The 19,454-nt window shown below is 44.9% G+C and overlaps 1 protein-coding gene and 1 pseudogene across 1 annotated transcript in view; one reads left to right on the top strand and one right to left on the bottom strand.

Annotated features, from left to right (window-relative positions):
• The window catches only part of LOC147526206 (protein mono-ADP-ribosyltransferase PARP8-like), a gene marked incomplete at its 5' end in the record, with an annotated part of 222,393 nt that overhangs the window by 193,735 nt on the left and 9,204 nt on the right, over positions 1 to 19,454 (bottom strand). Inside the window, one exon of the mRNA XM_086630266.1 lies at positions 16,465 to 16,502. Within this exon, the coding sequence (XP_086486392.1) occupies positions 16,465 to 16,502 (38 nt within the window). The remainder of the gene's footprint in view (positions 1 to 16,464; positions 16,503 to 19,454) is intronic.
• Positions 1,544 to 5,548, top strand: LOC147526207 (uncharacterized; annotated as a pseudogene).

The raw sequence follows: 19,454 nt of genomic DNA, 5'->3' as shown, positions 1-19,454 counted from the left end.
ACTCCACCGAGGCCGTCCTGGTTGCAGGGGGGCTGCCTGCTATCTCACCATCAGCTGCAGGGGAAACTCAGCTCCGGCACACCTCCTCCTGCTCCATCCTCACTGACCTGCTGTCGATGCAGCTGTTTCTCTCAGATCTCAGTCCTCTCCAGGTGAACTCAGCCCAGTGGGCACCCCGGGAGTGGGGTGCCCCCGAGTTCCCCAGCTGGCTCCGCCGCCGCCATTCTCCGTGGGCGGCACCGGCCCGACGCAGGCAGCCGCCCGGCCGGGAGCCAGGGAGCGGGGGCAGTGCCCTCCTCCCTTCTCTCCTCGCTCCTGGGCAAAGCACCTTTTCCGGTTCCTTTGTCCCAACTTAAATAGGGCAATTCGCAGAGGCGCCCTATTGGCTCAACCCCGAGGGGGATGGCAGTCTGATCTGGTGGCCAGAACTAAGCCTAACCCGGTTCCAAAACCGGGGAGGTCATAGGGAGCAAAACCCCTCTCCTGCCACCAGAACCCCCACCCCCTCCACATCAAACCATGACACCAAGGAGAGCCAAAAATTATTTGCTTTCAAATGGGAGAATCCAGATACAGGGAGGAAAACTCAGCTAACCTGGACAGTGTTCCCCCAAGGATTTAAGAACAGCCCAATCATTTTTGGAAATCAGTTAGCCCGTGAACTCGAATCCTAGGCTCCTCCGTCACAAAATGGGACTTGGTTACAGTACGTGGACGATATCCTAATAGCCACAGAAACCAAAAAGGAATGTATAGATTGGACTGTGAATTTATTGAACTTTTTAGGCCTAAATGGTTATCGAGTTTCTCAGCAGAAAGCCCAACTAATTCAACAATGGGCGAAGTACCTCGGATATGAAATATCCAGAGGACAGAGAGAACTCAGACCAGACCGAAAAGAAGCCATTTGCCAAACATCTCTACCACAAATGGTAAAAGAACTAAGAACCTTCCTTGGTATGACAGGATGGTGTAGATTGTGGACTTACAACTATGGACTTTTAGTAAAACCTTTGTATGAACTGATAAAAGAGAACCCATCACAATTGATGTGGACAGGTGGAGCTAAAAGGGCTTTTGAAAACTTAAAGAAGGAATTGATGCAAGCCCCTGCATTGGGACTCTCAGATGTGTCCAAACCATTTTGGTTATTCTCACATGAGAGACAAGGAATAGCATTGGGGGTGCTGGCCCAATAATTGGGACCATATAAGAGAGCAGTAGCTTACTTCTCTAAACAATTGGATGAAGTGAGCAAAGGATGGTCAGGGTGCTTACGGGCTGTGGCAGCAGTTGTTCTCAATGTCCAAGAAGCTCGTAAGTTTACCCTAGGTCAAAAGATTACTGTTCTAGTGTCCCATACTGTTTCTGCTGTTTTGGAGCAGAATGGTGGTCATTGGCTTTCTCCTGCAAGATTTTTGAAATATCAAGCTGTCCTAGTGGAGCAAGATGATGTGAACTTTATAACCACTAACATTATGAACCCAGCCTCTTCTCTTAGTGGAAAACCTCTGATCCTGTGATACACGACTGTCTGGAGACCATGGAAGCTGTCTATTCCAGCAGACCGGACTTGAGAGATGAGCCACTTGAGGACGCAGAAGATTCCTGGTTTAAAGATGGAAGCAGCTTTGTGAAACAAGGACACCATAAGGCAGGGTATGCCATTACCACCACCTGCCAGGTAATCGAATCCAAACCCTTACCCGCTGAGACATCGGCACAAAAAGCAGAAATAATAGCTTTGACAAGAGCACTGGAACTGGAGAAAGGGAAAAAGATCAACATTTGGACTGATTCTAAATACGCCTTTGGAGTAGTGAAAGCATGCTAGAGAAATATTACGATTACTTGAAGCTGTGCAATTGCCGAAAAAGGTAGCCATCATACATTGCAGAAGACATCAAAAGGGTAACACTGAACAGGAAATTGGAAATAGATTGGCAGATCATGGAGCAAGATGAGTGGCAGAGGAAACAGAAATTGTGATCACAGCCTTAACAGCAAACCTGAGACTTTAGATTTGAAACCACAATGTGTGAAATATTCTAGGGAAGATAATAATCTAATTGAAGACCTTAAAGGTAAAACGCAGGCAGACGAATGGGCTTATATATCCAATAGACATCTAGTAATACCTTCCAATATATTATAGAAATTAGTCCTAGAAGAACACAATAAAACTCACTGGGGGGCTGATGCTTTATACGAATATTTGAATAGAAAAATGGTAGGTGGTAACTTGTATACAACTATTAAACAGGTCACTCGACAGTGTGAAACTTGTTTAAGAAATAATCCAAATACTAGAATCAAAGTTCAGACAGGAACAATTGGGAAGGGTAACGTTCCTGGACAACAATGGCAAATAGATTTTTCAGAACTCCCAAGAAAAGGAGGGTATAGGTACCTATTGGTACTGACAGAAACCTTTTCAGGTTGGCCAGAAGCCTTTCCTTGCAGAACCAACAAGGCAAGAGAAGTAATCAAAGTACTATTAAATTAAATAATACCACAATTTGGGGTGCCTGAAGTAATATCTTCAGATAGGGGCTCCCACTTTTGCACACAAATAGTACAACAAATCAGTAAAATTCTAGGAATCAATTGGCAATTACACACTCCCTATCAACCTCAAGCAAGTGGACAAGTAGAGAAAATGAATCATTTAGTAAAGCAACAAATAGCCAAAATTTGCCAGGAGTCTAATTTATACTGGTATCAAGCACTCCCTCTTGCTTTGTTGAGAATTAGAGTCAAACCAAGATCTAAAGAAAATCTGAGCCCTTTTGAGATATTATATGGCAGGCCATATCCATATGAATATAAAGGAGAAAACTTGAACCAAATTGGTGAAGGCAAACTACGGGAATATATAATAGCTTTAGGGAAACAGTTGGACAGACTTATGTCATGGTTTGATGTGGGGGGGGTGGGGGTTCTGGTGGCAGGAGAGGGGCTTTGCTCCCTGTGACCTCCCTGGTTTTGGAATCGGGTCAGGACCTGGTTCTGGCCACCAGATCAGACTGCCATCCCCCTCGGGATTGAGCCAATCAGCGCCTCTGCAAATTGCCCTATTTAAGTCGGGACAAAGGAACCGGAAAAGGTGCTTTGCCCAGGAGCGAGGAGAGAAGGGAGGAGGGCACTGCCCTCGCTCCCTGGCTCCCGGCCGGGTGGCTGCCCACGTCGGGCTGGCGCCACCCACTGAGGATGGCAGCGGAGGAGCCGTCTGGGGAACTTGGGGAGCACCCCACTCCCGGGGTGCCCACTGGGCTGAGTTCACCTGGAGAGGACTGAGATCTGAGAGAAACAGCTGCAATCGACACCAGGTCAGTGAGGATGGAGCGGGAGGAGGTGTGCCAGAGCTGAGTTTCCCCTGCAGCTGGTGGTGAGATAGCAGGCGGCCCCCCTGCAACCAGGACGGCCTCGGTGGAGTAGAGACCCACTCGCAGCCCGTGGGGAGAAGATGCCTGAGCCTGAGGATGGTCGTGTTGGGACACACGACAAGGCAAAGAGGCATCATCTGGAGTCTGCGTGACGACCCACGCTGGAGCGAGTGGCTACAACTCCCTAAGAATCCGAGACTGTGGTAAATCCCATACTGGGGCAATCCATGGGGAAGGATTGTTTCCTGTGGGCTGGACTCACGCTGGAGAAGTTTGTGGATTTTTCCTCGTGGGTAGGGGATCCACTGGAGCAGGGGAAAAGGGTGTAAGGACTCCTCCTCCTTTAAGAAAGAAGCAGCAGTAACAGCACGGAATGAACTGACCTGCACTTCCCCAGTCCCTGACCCCTGCAACACTGGGGGGAGGAGGTAGAGCCAGGAGGAAAAGGAAAGGAGGTGGGGGCGGGGGAATGAAGGTGTCAGTTTTAAGATCTGGCTTTGTTTCTTTTTATCCTCTCACGTAACCGTTTTTGTTTCCCTTTGTCCTTTTAAGTAACCATCAATAAATTGTTTTGCTTTTAAGAAAGCCAAGTCTGTTTTGCCCAGGACCATGGTTGGTGGGTACTCCCTCCGTTCTTGTCTCAACCCTCAGTCCCTTTATTATATTTTTCTCCTCTCCACTTTACTGGAGAAGGAGAGACTGTGTGAGTTTTAGTTGCTGAATCAGCCTAAAACCATGACAACTTAAAAAAATTGTACTAGGCACCAGAAACAGGGGTTTGGACCAACCAATACATTCTTTTAAGTCAGGAGACTGAGTATACATTAAAACTTTTTCAGGTCACCCATTGGAAGAGAAGTAGAACGGACCGTTCCAAGTGCTGCTGATGACCTTCACTGCAGTTAAAATTAAAGAACAGCCTGCTTGGATCCACTATTCCAGGGTGAAGAAATCCCCCTTGTCATGAATGATAAAGCAACAATTGCTGATGAAATTGAAATTTATCAGAACAGATGTATAGTCAGACATTAATGACTGCTTTGTTTCTATTTCAAACAACCTCTGTTGTGGGATGGAACCAAAATTTGCATATAACATTATTACAGAATGTCACTAATATTGTAAACAAATAATTGCTGGATTTGTACTCAACTGTCAACTTCTGGAAAGGGACTAAGTGTAGATCTAATTGGAATCCCCATTCCTAACAATATATCATGGACTAAACTATGGGCCAACACTACCCTTAACAATACCTTAGAGCAAGAACTCACAATACTCAACCAAAGGCCCAGAGAAAATTACTGCACATGTGTACAAAGATGTAGTCCACCAAAAGGGACGGGAAAAGTAGAATGTAAAAATCCCACAACTTTTGTTGGTAATTTCTCCTACTGTAACACCACCATCAACATTGGAGGAATTATACAAGAACAAGAAAACCAAAAATGGCCCATCCCAGCAGGGAGTGGATGGTATTGGCTATGTGGGGATAATGCAACTGTAGTTCCTAATATCACAATTATTAACCAATATCCCTCAGGTACCTGGATCAGAAATTATGCAAAACAAATCAAAAGAAGCTCAGATGCCCTCATAGAATGACCAACAGCTTTCCATAGCTTTGCGAGATGGTTTATTCCATGGTTAGGTATAAGCGAAGTTGAAAGGACATTAGTCAATATATCAGCAACAATAGAATCAATAGAGAACAGGACTCTAGATGCCATAAAAACTCTTCAAGAAGTGGCGACTGGTTTATCACAGGTCATGCTACAGAATAGAATGGCCCTAGATATTGTTCTCGCGGCACAAGGAGGGGTATGTGTAGTGATAAATATTAGCTGTTGTGTCGATCAATCAAAAAGAATAGAAACTGACATCAAAAGATATGGGAGCAGACTAAAATACTAAAGAAAATACAAAAAGACACCACCTCATAGGGTTTTGAAGAACTACGGAATAGGATGACTTCGTGGCTCCCAAATTTCGCGTGGTTGAAACAACTTTTCGTTTTTGTAATAACTCTTGGATTATTAGTTTTTATAACTTGTGTTTTAATTCAATGTTTCTTTTGGTGTTGTCGACGAAGAGCTGGAGAATATGACATTTAGAAAAGAAACAAAATCAGACATCAGATCAAAACAGGAAAATATTTTTAATATCATGTATATGAGAATGGAGGAAGGTTATAAGGTTGCAAAAGAATTTGCAAAGTTTGTAGAAAAGGGGGGAATTGAAACAAAGTATTAGCATATCTTTCATATAAACTACTAAAACAGTATGTATGTTAAACTGCTGAGCTTGCTTAACACTAGGCCTATTGTAAAACAAATTGTGTTTTGCAAGATGTCAAAATAGGGAGAATGTGCTTTACTGATAAGGACTGTGCTTTGCTTTAGCAATGAATGAAAGAAGGTGATACCTACCCAAGGACACAAATGACATTGCGAATACCCTTAGCTGATTAACTCCAGACCTGTTTCTTTTCACTCTCTGGGAAGGTGATAGCCTTTTAACTCTTTTGCACATAATTCAGACTACTGAGGGAACACTGTGGAAGGAAGATAATCAAGGAAGTGTAGATAATGAAGTTGCTAACAAGCATTCTTTCAAACCTGCTGTCTAAAGCACCTAGAAAACTTCTCACTGTGCAGAATCAAGAAAAAAGGTCAACTAACGGACAAGTGAGGAAGACTATGAAAGACCACCAGAGGACCCCCAAAGACCACTGAGACAGACAACTGCGCATGCGAGATGGACATTTACACATATTAATGATTTCCAGGAAATCTCATGTTTAAGTAAATTGGTCCTCAGAAATTTCATGAATATGTATGATTGTGTAACATATAACCTCTACGATTTTGCGAATCTGGCGGAGCACTCATGGTGAAACAATCCCCAGTGCTGCCCAGCGCTGCAATAAAGAATACCTGCTTAATAGTCTCATTGGCTGTTAAGTTTCTTTGATTCAAGTGGCGTATTGAATCTGCAAGCGTAGTTCAAATAAATTGTTGACTTGAACCTTGCAGTTAAATCTGTAAGCGTAGTTCAAATAAATCAATTGCTTGAACCTTGTAGTTGAGTCTCTTTTCGCCACAGCCTCACCATACTGGATGGCTCTGGGTATACAATATAGGCCTATTCCTTTCCCAGGTTTGGGAGTGTAGCTTACTGTTATAGAGCCTAATGAGCTGGAATTGCCAAGGTCAGCATTTCACTCTAAATATACCATATATATGAATGGGAGAAAGGAAATCCATGTGCTAGAACTTATTGCTGTATGAAAAAGTAGGAAAAACAACATGCACTGCACAGAATATACAATCATCATTATACATATATGGATTTTAATTATATTTTTATTTCCATTGTTTGTCATTCTTTCTTAGCAGATGGATAATATACTTTTCACTGCCAAGTTTTTATTTTCCTTTTCTATTTGTCAATCATTGGTGTTTTTTTTTTCTTTCCTTCCATGGGTCTAATTAAACTTGAAATTAAGATAGTGGGTTTGATTTGCTTTCTTCAACATCCAGTTTCTAAAACACTACACCCAGGAACACCTCTCCTCTTAGGCGGAGTCTACCTGCACCTAGTGGAGGGATGCAACAAATCACTCAATGTCAAACTAGTTCTCTCTGTCTCTGCTGCAATCTAACGAGGTCTAAGAAAAGGATGTTTCTGTTAATATGTGTGTAACCCACAAATCACTGGGATAAAACACTACAGTAGTTCTACAAGTTTATGGCAGCCAACATGTATCACTCAGAACATATACTCATTTGCAAAATGTTTGCTGCTGTAATGGTTCTCACAGAGTCATAATTCAGTCATATTAATGGAACTTTAGTCTACTCACTGATGTTATATTCTATAACTGCTCCTTAGGAGCTTTATTTTCCCCTATTTGTGTCAATGTTATGAGAAAATGGTTACAAAGATATTTTGCTGCCTCTAAAATTTTCAGTGATATTTTCACAATTTCAGCAATGTATATATATCTTTGAGACATTACTGTCTCAACACTATTCCTATTAAGTTCTTCAGTGTGCCTTTGTGAGCATATTTTAACTTTCACTCATAATTACAAAACAGTCAAACACTTTCCATTATTGAAAGTTGTCATGTCATATTACAGTTTCCACAGGTATGATTTAATGCTCAACTGCTTGTAATCTTTTGATGCTTTATGAAGCAATTCAACAATAGCTGCACACTGTTTTCAGTGCCAAAGTGGTGACGCTGCATACTTAACAGCAATGCATGGAGCTAGAGTATATGCAATACCCAAAGCTGCTCTTATAATATCTAAAATTTACTTGTGGTATCACTTTCGGCTGAATGAACATCATTTGTATGGTAACAATCTTTTCTATTTTCATATATTTATTGCATACATTAGCAATTTATCTGATGATCAACTCTGATAGCCTTCTCACATTTCCAAATTTGATCCGATGTGTATTACACAATCTCCAAAGGATATGACTTTGATATAGCTACACACTAATGGACTTAAACCTTAATCTGTAAAGATTTATCCTGTGAGAAATTTAATTTGATGAGCATATTCTGCTCTGAACTCTAGCAACTAGCAGCAATACTTGATCATCTTCTAGCTGAGGAGGGTACCAGCACAGAGCTTCCCAGGCTTGACACCATCACACCCTGACATGTCCCTGAAACATCCCTTAAAATACATGCCAGAGAAGAGATAGCCACAGTCAGCAGTAATGTTAAGTTAGAGATTTAGCACAAAGAGAGGAGACAAAGAATCTGGCTCACCAAGTCAAAGCGAGTATTTTTAGAATCAAAGCTGTAAAATGGAAAAGAGTCATTATCCTTCCTAACACACTAAACACCTCTTCATCAAAAAGCAAACATACATAATGCAAAAGCTTGAGAAATAAATGAAATCAGCTCTTCCAAAGGCTTGAAGGGTTAGATTTTTAATCAGTAAACATGCACAGCTGGTTTACCACCCACCCCACCCCAAGTTAGCTACAGCGTAAAATGTTCAAATTCTATCTGGCTTTAAAATATAGGGGGTGATGGCAGAGAACATTCATTAGGTTTTAGAGCCACCAAAATCACTCAGGCTTGTAGGCCATCAGGGCATGCTACGAACAGCATCCGTAAGGGAAGTTTGAGGACTTTCACATAGAAGAGTTTGCCAGGAGATGAGATCTTGTGTGCTGTGAGAGTAACTGCTAGTTCAATGCTCCAGCTTGACATTTAGTTTAGGGGTTCATAGAGATCAAGTTCAATGCCTTCATAATAGCTTAATCCCTTGTGCTAGGTTTATGTGGTGGAGTTTTGGTAGCAGGGGAGGGGCTGCAGAGATAGCCTCTGTAAGGAGATATGAGAAGCTTCCCTGGCTCCAAAATGGGTTGCACCCGTCTCTGGCCAGGTCGGACCTCCCTCATCCCCTCAGGCCAGGGCCGAGCCAATCTGCACCTCTGTGAATGCCCTATTTAAGAAGGGGACAAAGGAACCTGAACCAGGTGAGACCTGCAGTGAAGAGAGGGGGGAGGTGGGGGCTGGCCTCCCCAGTCTCCTGGTGGTGTGGTTTAGGCCGCTTCAGCAACTAAACTCCACACAGCCGCTCATTCATTCCTCCCCTCAGTGAAGTGGAGAGGAGAAAAATATAATAAAAGGACTGAGGGTCGAGACAAGAACAGAGAGGGAGCACCCACCAACCATGGTCCCGGGCAAAACAGACTCGGCTTAGGGACAAATCAATTCAATTTATTAACAGTTACTTGAGAGGATAAAGAGAAAAAAAAAGCCAGATCTTAAAAACAACACCTTCCCCCCACCTCTTCCCGCCTTTCCTTTCTTCCTGGCTCTACCTCCTCCCCCAGCAACACAGGGGGACCGGGAATGGGGGATTGCAGGTCAGTTTGTCACATGTTACTGCCGCTCCTTTTCTTAAAGGAGGAGGAGTCCTTATACCATTTTCCCTTGCTCCAGTGGATCCCCTACTCACGAGGCAGCCCACAGACTTCTCCAGCATGAGTCCTACCCGCAGGATGCAACCTTTACCCATCGGATTGCTCCAGCGCGGGCTTTTACCGCAGTCACAGATTCTTAGGGAGTTGCCACTCACTCCGGCATGGGTCGTCCCACGGACTTTAGATGCGTCTCTACCTTGTCATGCGTCCCATTCTCCACGACCACCCTCAGGCTCAAGCATCTCTGCTCCAACTTGGGCTTCTCCGCAGGCTGCAAGTGGGTCGCTGCTCCACCGAGTCTGTCTACAGGGGGGCTGTTGCAGACTACTGATGCCTCAATCTTCGGGGATCACAACCCAGAAGGTCGTTGTGATCTTCCTCGTATATCAGAAGGCTCTAACACCCTCCAAAGGTCCTTGTCACAACCAAAGGTTTCTAACAGAGAGCTTCAAGACGCTGCTCTCCAGAGGCTCCTATCACTCCAGTCTCCAGGAGGGAACTGCCCCACTCCCTCCTGGGAGTGCCCCACCTTTAAACCTCCATGAGTCACGTGGTTTCCGGTTGACCAACGTGACTCACAGCACCTGTCCTAACAAGGCACAGGTGCTTTCTATTGTAGTAGCCAGGAACTCCCCCGACAATTCCCCCTTTCTTTTTTTGAAAAAAAGAAACAAACACCTGGTAGCCTTTAGGGCTTTCCAATGTTCCAGTTCCATTTTTCATCGCCATTTGTCAGATGCCTTGGAACAAAACCGTGGGGGAGTCGTTCTTATGTTTTCCTGTCATACCATGTCGGTGGTGGATATATCCACTGTTCTGATGAGGTTGGATACATCCACCCTGGTTGTTCTGGCTGCTTAATCTGCGGCTGCCGCAACATTCCTTCAGGGGTCTTTTCCGGATTAGTTTGCGGTTGTTGCAGTGTTCCCGCAAAGGGCTTGCCTGGAGTATAAGACATCTGTGCATACTTTCTCTTTCTGCTGCTCCTCGGCCGGCCATTGGATTTGCAGTTTTTTGCGAGATGACCTATTCTCCCGCACTTATAACACTTCAGTTTCTTATTATCTGAGGCCATCAAGGTGGTGGCTAGCGCGGTCATTTCATGTTCCACGGACCCGACCTTAGCACATGCAATGACCATCTCCTCTAGGGAGGGGTCCCCTGGGAGTACTTCAATAGCTCTTCGGCAGTCAGCGTTGGCGTTATCCCTTGCGAGTTGTTTTGTCAACAGGGCCCGTAGATTGCCGTCATAAACTTGTTTTTCTATAGCCCCTTGCAATCTTTCTACAAATTGTAAGAAAGGCTCCTTGATTCCTTGTTTAATTGTAGAATACCTCGCTTGGGGTTTCGCCATTTCTATGGTCCGCATGAGGGCCTGCATTCCTATTTGTTTGATTTGCCCAAGAATTTGAGGATGCCATTGGGCCTGTACCGCTGGATTACTAAATACCTGACCCATTCCCATCAGGACATCTGCACCTACGGCATAACATGGGTCACCTTGGGGTAACTGTATATTTTGTAGTGCCTGACGGTCAGCCAACTGCCTCCATGTGCTCATAAAAATGGAGCGTTGTACCGGCTGGAACATAATCTGAGCTAGATGTTGAAAGTCATACGGCACCAATATTTCCAAGTTTAGTAATCGTAATAATTGTGTTACTGCTGGGGAGTTTGGCCCATACTGTGCTACCGCTTTTTGTATGTCTCGTACGACTTTCCATGACCAGCCCAGGTATTGATTGGGCTGGTTAGAACCCGGGAGGGTCAATTCCACAGGGAATACATTTGGCCTTTCCCCTATTTCCATCATGGATAATTTTTCGTTATTGACTGGCAGCCCCAAGACTTGAGCCAAGTCCCAATCCCCAGCCTCTATTGCTTTCATTTTTATTTCGTTCCAAAAACGGACCGGGTCACGGCGTTGAACTATTGCTGTAGGGGTTCCCAAGGGGTTTGGATTTAATAAACAGATAGATTCTAGTGATTTTTCCCTTGGTGGAGAAACCGGTGGTAATTCCTTAGCACTTGTCTTGGAGGTTTCTCCTGAAATTTCTTTTGCTACAGGGGGGGTCATAGCCTGATGCAGTATCTCCACTACAGCTGCCAACTGCTGAGATACTCCTTGGAGCATTGTTACGGCCTGGCGCACTAGTGCTGGCTGCGCCAAATGTACCTGGGCCGGATAACCAGATACCGCGGGATATGAAGTTGCCAAGGGTGGGGCCAATTGCTCGAATGGCGGAGCCGTAGGCATAACGCATCCTGAGGAGGAAGGGGGGGTTGCTGGGGCAAAGGGTGGGGGACGCTCCACTATTTCCTGCAGGGTGGGGTAGAGTCCCTGCATAGTCCCCGCAACTTTATTGACCTCTGTGAACAGCGAGGATACGTCTAACTCGCTGTCCACGCTGTCTGGGGTTAGTCTTCCTTCAGATAGTTCGTTGCTCCCTTCATACCCTTCACTTGCAGATACATAATCTGCTAATTCCTCTTCCTCCTCTTCTGCTGACCCCTTTTGGATTATATTATCTAGAGCCTCCCATGTACGCAGCAGGTCGGTCCGGCCCTTTTGATTAACCACAGCTTCATAGAGTAACTTATCCCCCAACCTTTTCTAAAGTTCTAGGTTAAAGGTAGAGGTGAGGTTGACTAGATCTTCATGTCCCGCTGCCCAGTTGAGTAGGTAATATAAATCCTCATTACTTATACTGAGCCCCGCAGCCATTCCTGCAGATTTGAGAAAGGTGAAGGTCTGACTTTCCTTTACAAGATTCTGACCCATGTTCACTCTCAGCAGCTCACCTTGTTCCAGGTGTCTTGGTCAGTCCGCAGCTCCTGCCACTCTCAAGCTTCGGTCTGCAGTCCCAGTGGTTCCTGTTCCGACGAATCACGTCAAGGTCACCAATTGTTGCGGACTACTGATGCCTCAATCTTCGGGGATCACAACCCAGAAGGTCATTGTGATCTTCCTCGTATATCAGAAGGCTCTAACACCCTCCAAAGGTCCTTGTCACAACCAAAGGTTTCTAACAGAGAGCTTCAAGACGCTGCTCTCCAGGGACTCCTATCACTCCAGTCTCCAGGAGAGAACTGCCCCACTCCCTCCTGGGAGTGCCCCACCTTTAAACCTCCATGAGTCACGTGGTTTCCGGTTGACCAACGTGACTCACAGCACCTGTCCTAACAAGGCACAGGTGCTTTCTATTGTAGTAGCCAGGAACTCCCCCGACAGGGGGCCACTGCCGTCTCGCCACCAGTTGTAGGGGAACTCAGCTCCAGCACACCTCGTCCAGTTCCATCTTCACTGACCTGGTGTCTGTGTGGCCGTTTCTCTCAGATCTCAGTCCTCTCTGGGTGAACTTGGCCCAGCAGCACCCCGGGAGCAGGGTGCTCTCCGAGTTTCCCAAGTGGCACCACTGCGGCCATCTTCAGCAGGTGGCACCGGCACAGCGCGGGCAGCCTCTGCCCGGGCGGCTGGGGAGCGGGGCAGTGCCCTCCTCCCTTCTCTCCTCCCTGCTGGCCGAAGCACCTTTTCCAGTTCCTTTGTCCCCAACTTAAATAGGGCAATTCACAGAGCTGCTGATTGGCTCAAGCCCAGCCCAAAGGGGGATGGGGGTCCGATCTGGTGGCCAGAGCTGGATCTGACCCAGTTCTGAAACCAGGGGAGTCACAGGGAGCAAATCCCCTCTCCTGCCACCAGAACCCCTTCACACAAACCCAGCACACCTGGAGATGGCTGTGATGGCACAGCTTGGAAAAATGGGCCAGTGAGAACCTCATGAAGTTCAACAAGGCCAAGGGCAAGGTCCTGCACGTGGGTCGGGGCAATCCCAAGCACAAGTACAGGCTGGGCGGAGAATGGATTGAGAGCAGCCCTGAGGAAAAGGACTTGGGAGTGCTGGTGGATGAGAAGCTCAACATGAGCCAGCAATGTGTGCTGGCAGCCCAGAAAGCCAAACGTATCCTGGGCTGCATCAAAAGAAGTGTGCCCAGCAGGTCAAGGGAGGTGATTCTGCCCCTCTACTCAGCTCTCATGAGAACCCACCTGGAATACTGTATTCAACTCTGAGGGCCCCAACACAAGAAGGACATTGACCAGTTGGAGTGAGTCCAGAGGAGGACCATGAAGAGGATCCGGGGGCTGGAGCATCTCTCCTATGAAGACAGGCTGAGAGAGTTGAGGTTGTTCAGCCTGGAGAAGAGAAGGCTCCAGGGTGATCTTATAGTAGCCTTCCAGTACTTAAAGGGGGCCTACAGGAAAACTGGAGAAGGACTTTTTACAAGAATATGTAGTGATAGGACAAGGGGCAATGGATTTAAACTGAAAGAGGGTAGATTTAGATTTGATATAAGAAAGAATTTTTTCACTCTGAGGGATATAAGAAAGAAGTTTTTCACTCTGAGGGTGGTGAAGCACTGGAAGAGGTTGCCCAGAGAAGTTGCAGATGCCCCATCCCTGGAAGTGTTCAAGGCCAGGTTGGATGAGGCTTTGGGCAACCTGGTGTAGTGGAGGGTTTCCCTGCCCATGACAGGAGGGTTGGAACTAGATGATCTTTGAGGGCCCTTCCAACCATAACGATTCTATGATTCTATGATAGCGGCTTAGCAACTTCATCCACCAGTTCCCTCAGGACCCGCCGATGCACCTCATCAGGTCCCATGGACTTGTGCACCTTCAGGTTCTTATAGATGGTCTCAAACCTGATCTTCTCCTACAGTGGGTGGTTCTTCCTTCTCCCAGTCCCTGCCTTTGCCTTCTGTGACTTGGGCTTTGCAACTGGAGCTCTTGCCAGTGAAAACTGAGGCAAAGAAGTCATTGAGTACCTCAGCCTTCTCCATATCCTGGGTCGCCAGGTCCCCCTTTTCCTTCCGGAGACAGCCTACATTTTCCCTCGATCTCTTTTTATCACTGACATACCTATAGAAGCTTTTCTTGTTGCCCTTGATGTCCCTGGCCAGATTTAACTCTATCAGGGCTTTAGCTTTCCTAACCTGATCTCTGGTTGCTCGGACAATTGCTCTGTATTCTTCCCAGGCTACCTCTCCTTGCTTCCACCCTCTGTAGACCTTCTTTTTTGTGTCCTAGTTGGTCCAGGAGCTCCTTGTTGATCCAAGTAGGCCTCCTGGTGTTCCTACCTGACTTTCTCTTTGTTGGGATGCACCACTCCTGAGCTTGGAGAAGGTGATCCTTAAATATTAACCAGCTTTTTGGGCCCCTCTTCCCTCCAGGGCTTCATTCCATTGTACTCTGCTAAGGAGATCCCTGAAGAGGCCAAAGTCTGCTCTCCTGAAATCCAGGGTAGTGAGCTTGCTGTGCACTCTCCTTGCTTCCCTAAGAATCTTGAACTCCACCGTTTCATGGTCACTGCAGCCAAGGTTGCCCTTGAGCGTCACATTCCCCACTAGCCCTTCCTCTACCACTTGGAGAAGGAAGTTATCATCAATGTATTCCAGGAACCTCCTGGATTGCTTATGTCCTGCTGTGTTGTCTCTCCAACAGATATCGGGGTGGTTGAAGTCCCCCATGAGGACCAGGGCTCATGAACGTGAGGCTGCTCCTATCTGTCTGTAGAGGGCCTCATCCACTTGGTCCTCCTGGTCAGGTGGTCTGTAGCAGACCCCCACTACTATGTCCCCTGTCCCTGCTCTCCCTTTAATCCTGACCCATAAGCCCTCAGTTGGCTCCTCATCCGTCCCCAGGTGCAGCTCCATGCACTCTAGCTGGTCTTTGTCATAGAGGGCAACCCCTCCTCCTCTTCTCCCCTGCCTATCCTTCCTGAATGAGCAAGCAGCTGCGTGGTAGCTTAACTGCCAGCTGGGCTAAACTACAACATCCCTGAAATGAATAAATCCATGTTTAATAAAACAAACCATTAATAAAATACGATGCAGATTTTTTTCAACTTTTTGGCTCTCCTTTCATTGCCAGGTCAATGAAGTAATCAGTTAATCAATTTATCACTGATAAGACTGTGTATTTTATGAATCTCAGTTTCTGTGCTTACTACATGTTGAATAGATTATTATCATTAGCAGTTTTTCTCCAGTTTTTACTGGTGAAAAGAAATATCTCCCACAAAGCTTGTGAGCATTCTTTCACATAATCCGTTGTATTTAGCATCACTGCTGATGCTGATTTCTCTCTGCATATGCTTCCAACTCTGGTATTTTGAACAGACATAGTCTACTGCTTATCATTGATCTTCTTTAGAGATTCTAAAAGAAACAAGAAATATTTCTTTTAGAAATACTACAGAGATGTTACAGATAATCATCAAAAAAGGCCAGAGGGTTTCATATCATTCATGATACTTACACTATTACTCTCAGGTGCAAAATACACAATGTGGTTCAATCCAACAGTACTACCATATACCTTTATTTGCATAGTGCCTGTCTGCCCTCACCCTCATTTCCCTCTCCTGCTTCTGCTAACCTCTGTGCCACATGAAGTATCTGTGCAGTCTCTGTGAGGGAAATCAGGGAAACAAACTAGCTGAAAACTAGCTATTGCTCTTTCCTGTTTTTTTTTCATATGGATAATTCCCCTTGTCTGGGTTGGCCACATGGTAACACAAATGCTTTTGCCAACTCAGCTCAGGGTATGACAGGAAGACAGGACTGAGCAGCTGGGAACAGCTTTGCAAGCTTACGTTACCAAAGACATACCCATATACAAACCCTTGGCTGCAACAGACCCTGAGAAGCATCAATGCACAGTCTACAGGCTTAACTTTAAGAATGTGATTAGTCTCGTTAAGGTCTAACACATAAGTGCTTTGCTGGCCCTGTGACAGACTGTGCAGTCTCTTGAAAGATCAAGCTTGCCAAAGAGGAGTTGGACACTTTCTCGTTCCTATCACTGTCGGCTCCAGACATGGAAAGCATCACAAGCTCTGGTCTCTGTAAACTTGTGAACCAGGTTTTCTCACCCTGACTCAGTTGAAAAATGATACCTGAAAAGGAGAAATGACTGTGAAAATAATCTAACTAATGAAAATTATTAGCACAAGGATGCACCTGGAAGACATTAACACCCTTTCAAATATTCTCATCTGAATATTGCAAGTTGCAGTAACATGCATACAAATGTCATGGACAAGAACATTGCACTATACCTGGGTAATCCTCAGAGACATGCACTGAATAGGATACACTGTAAAAAGGAAAAAAAGCAACAAAATTAATAACGACAACATTAATTGCTGGCATAAGATTCTTTTCTTGCTCCTGTATTATTTTATGTTTATTTATAGGTTCCTGACGGTTTTCAGGACAGAAGGTAACAGCTATTTTGATGGCTTTTGAAGTGTGCAGATAAAAAAAAGTGTCATGCCCATTTTGAAAGCTTACTTTATTAAATTGGCACATCCCTATTTCAGCCTTTGTAAAAAGAATATCAGGACTGCATTATATTCACTTTAGAGTAATATCTCACAATGTCTGTACTTATGCTTAAAAATAAAAGTCGCTCTTTGAATATCAGAACTAGAAAAGCTCAGTTTTCTCTGCATCTGTTTCTGGGGTTTACTCAAGGCTCAGTAGTACTTCTGTACGTTCCTGTTAGTCTCAGCAAAGCTCTATATGGTTTGGACTCCTTCCTCTCATCAAACTCCCATATTTATAACAGTTGTGGCAATCTTATTTGACACCTCTACCTCTGTAAGCTGAGTTCAAATCAAATTTGAAAAAGCCATGGTCACACTAAAGGTAGCTTCACTTACATGGATTACCTGAATCTATTTCATCAGAAAATGTGTCAAAATGCTATGGGTTAGAAATTAACTCTACCAGACTTAGGGACATTGTGGAACCAGGATCTTAAAACAATGTGCCATTGTATATACCTGTCTAAAGCAGAAGTTTAAAGTGATGAATTACTAGCTTAATCAGCAACCCATGAAGAACAGCCTGAAACTGCCAAAAGAAGGCAGTAAGTAGGGAAAAAGTAATTCTGGCAGGGGGAGATCACAACCACAGACTCATTGACCACATACCCAAATGACACCATCTACTCAAAAGAGAACAATAGGAGTAGGAAACTGAGCATGCATTCTAATTTGCATTCTAGGCAAAGAAATCTTAACCAATCATTTAACAGAAAAACAATACATATGTATTAGGTAGATGAATATGTTAATGTTTTGTGTATAAATAACTTGATTTAGAACCTCAGTGTTCTGTCTTGGGACAGGCACCCATACATATGTATACATGTAATAAAAGGAAATACCTCCACTCTATGTGTGGATTGGCATATTGCACACTGGCTAAACGAACCCCAGGTTTTGAGACAACAAATGGACATACAAACATACTGTCCCAGTCCTTCAGCTCAGCCCACATGTGCTTTCCCTACCACCTAGTGAGATGTTCACTAAACTCACTGCTGAGAGCAGGACAAATGGGCATGATGGTCTGCTCAGTTATCTAAGAACCCATCAAGTCCCTTTGATTTTTTTTTAAGGTTAATGCAGACCTTAATTTTGCATTAAAAACATTCAACTCTGCAGCACACTGAAAGCTTTCTGTTGTATAATTCATGTTCTTTCCGCTTCTAAATCCTATAAATTGTATGTTTCAATCTACGCATTTAAATAATACATGATGTGTGTTCATGTCTGTAGTGAGTTAAGCAGACAAAGGCAGGATGGCACAATTCTCTTAATAAATTTTGGTATGTATTGTACATTGCTAAAATTTGATTCCATGTAGATTATAAAATAAAACCATGGATGATTTTTTTTTCTCTTAAGGGCTTCCATTAAATGAGGTCTACTTTCATTATCCAATGACTGTGTCGTGGTTTAGCCCAGCCGGTAGCTAAGCAACCAGGCCGCCACGGCCACCACTCCCTCACTATTCCCCTCCGGTGGGATGGGAGAAGAAGATTGGAAGAAGAGTAAAACGTGGGTTGGGATAAGGATGATTTAATAGAACAGTGCAAAAAAAAAGAGCGAGAAAAGAGTAATAACAACGATAATATTAATGAAAAGAGAGCAGTAACAAAGGAGCGGTACAAATGCTCACCATACTGACCGTGGAACCCGGAACCCCCACACAGCCCAGCCCGCTCGGAATAGGCGAAGATGCAAAAAAGCCCCTCCCTTGCCAAGATCCCTCACTACATAGTCTCAGGGAATGACCCATATGGTATCTAATTGCCTGAGCTGTGCCCTCTCTCACTTTTCCTGTGGAAGGTTAACTCTATCCCAGCCAAACCCAGGACAGTCTCATACTTTCTTCCATAAATCAATCTATTACCGCACAGCTCTGTCACCTGTTTTTGCACATAATCTATTCTAGCATAATAAATTTTATGTATTGTTTGACTAATAAGCAAAGATGCCTGCTTCTTCAACAGCTGCAAATGTTCACATAAATTGAAGCAGTGTTTATTACAGCTGACAACAGATTTAGCCACACAACTCTTGATAACCTCAGTCAAGCCAGAATTAAATCCTATGACTGTGTGTCCTGGTTTTAGCTGGGACCGGGTTAGCTCTTCTTTTTAGCAGCTAGAAGAGCTCCGTGTTTTGGTTTTACTCAGAGGCTCGCTCTGAGAAGAATGTTGATAGCAAGTTGATGTTTGTGGTTGGCCAAGGACTTTTCAGTGTGCCGGAGTGCAGAAGCACGGCGGGATAAGGGGGGAGCACAGCCGGGACAAGGGGGACATGATTCCCCTTGTGATTTGTGGTGAAACTTAAGATTGAGGGCCAAACTGGCCAATTAGTATTCCATATCATGCAGCGTCATGCCCAGTATAAAAGTGAGGGTCAGCTGGAAAGAAGGGCTTTTGCGCTTTGGCTCTTTCGCCGCTTTTGCTCTTTTGCGCTTCTGCGCTTTTGCTCTATTGCCTTTTTCCCCTCTCTCTCCCAGTACTCCCACTCTCAGAGTACTCTCTCTCTCCCCCTCTCTATTTCGGGGCCTCGCGTTTGTCCGGGATTGCAGCTTCGGGACGAGACGGGCTGCAGATAAGAGGGGGTGGTGAGCATCTACACTGTGTATTAAATCATCTGTATTAAATTGTTCTTATCTCAACCCATGGGTTTCCCATTTCTCCTTTAATTCTCTCCCTCATTCCTGGGGGTGGGGGAGGGTGAGTGAC

Source organism: Tauraco erythrolophus, chromosome W (genome assembly GCF_009769465.1).
Source record: "Tauraco erythrolophus isolate bTauEry1 chromosome W, bTauEry1.pri, whole genome shotgun sequence".
Taxonomy (NCBI): Eukaryota; Metazoa; Chordata; class Aves; order Musophagiformes; family Musophagidae; genus Tauraco; species Tauraco erythrolophus.
The sequence above is the reverse complement of the archived record's forward strand: the minus strand, read 5'-3'. Positions and strand labels throughout refer to the sequence as shown.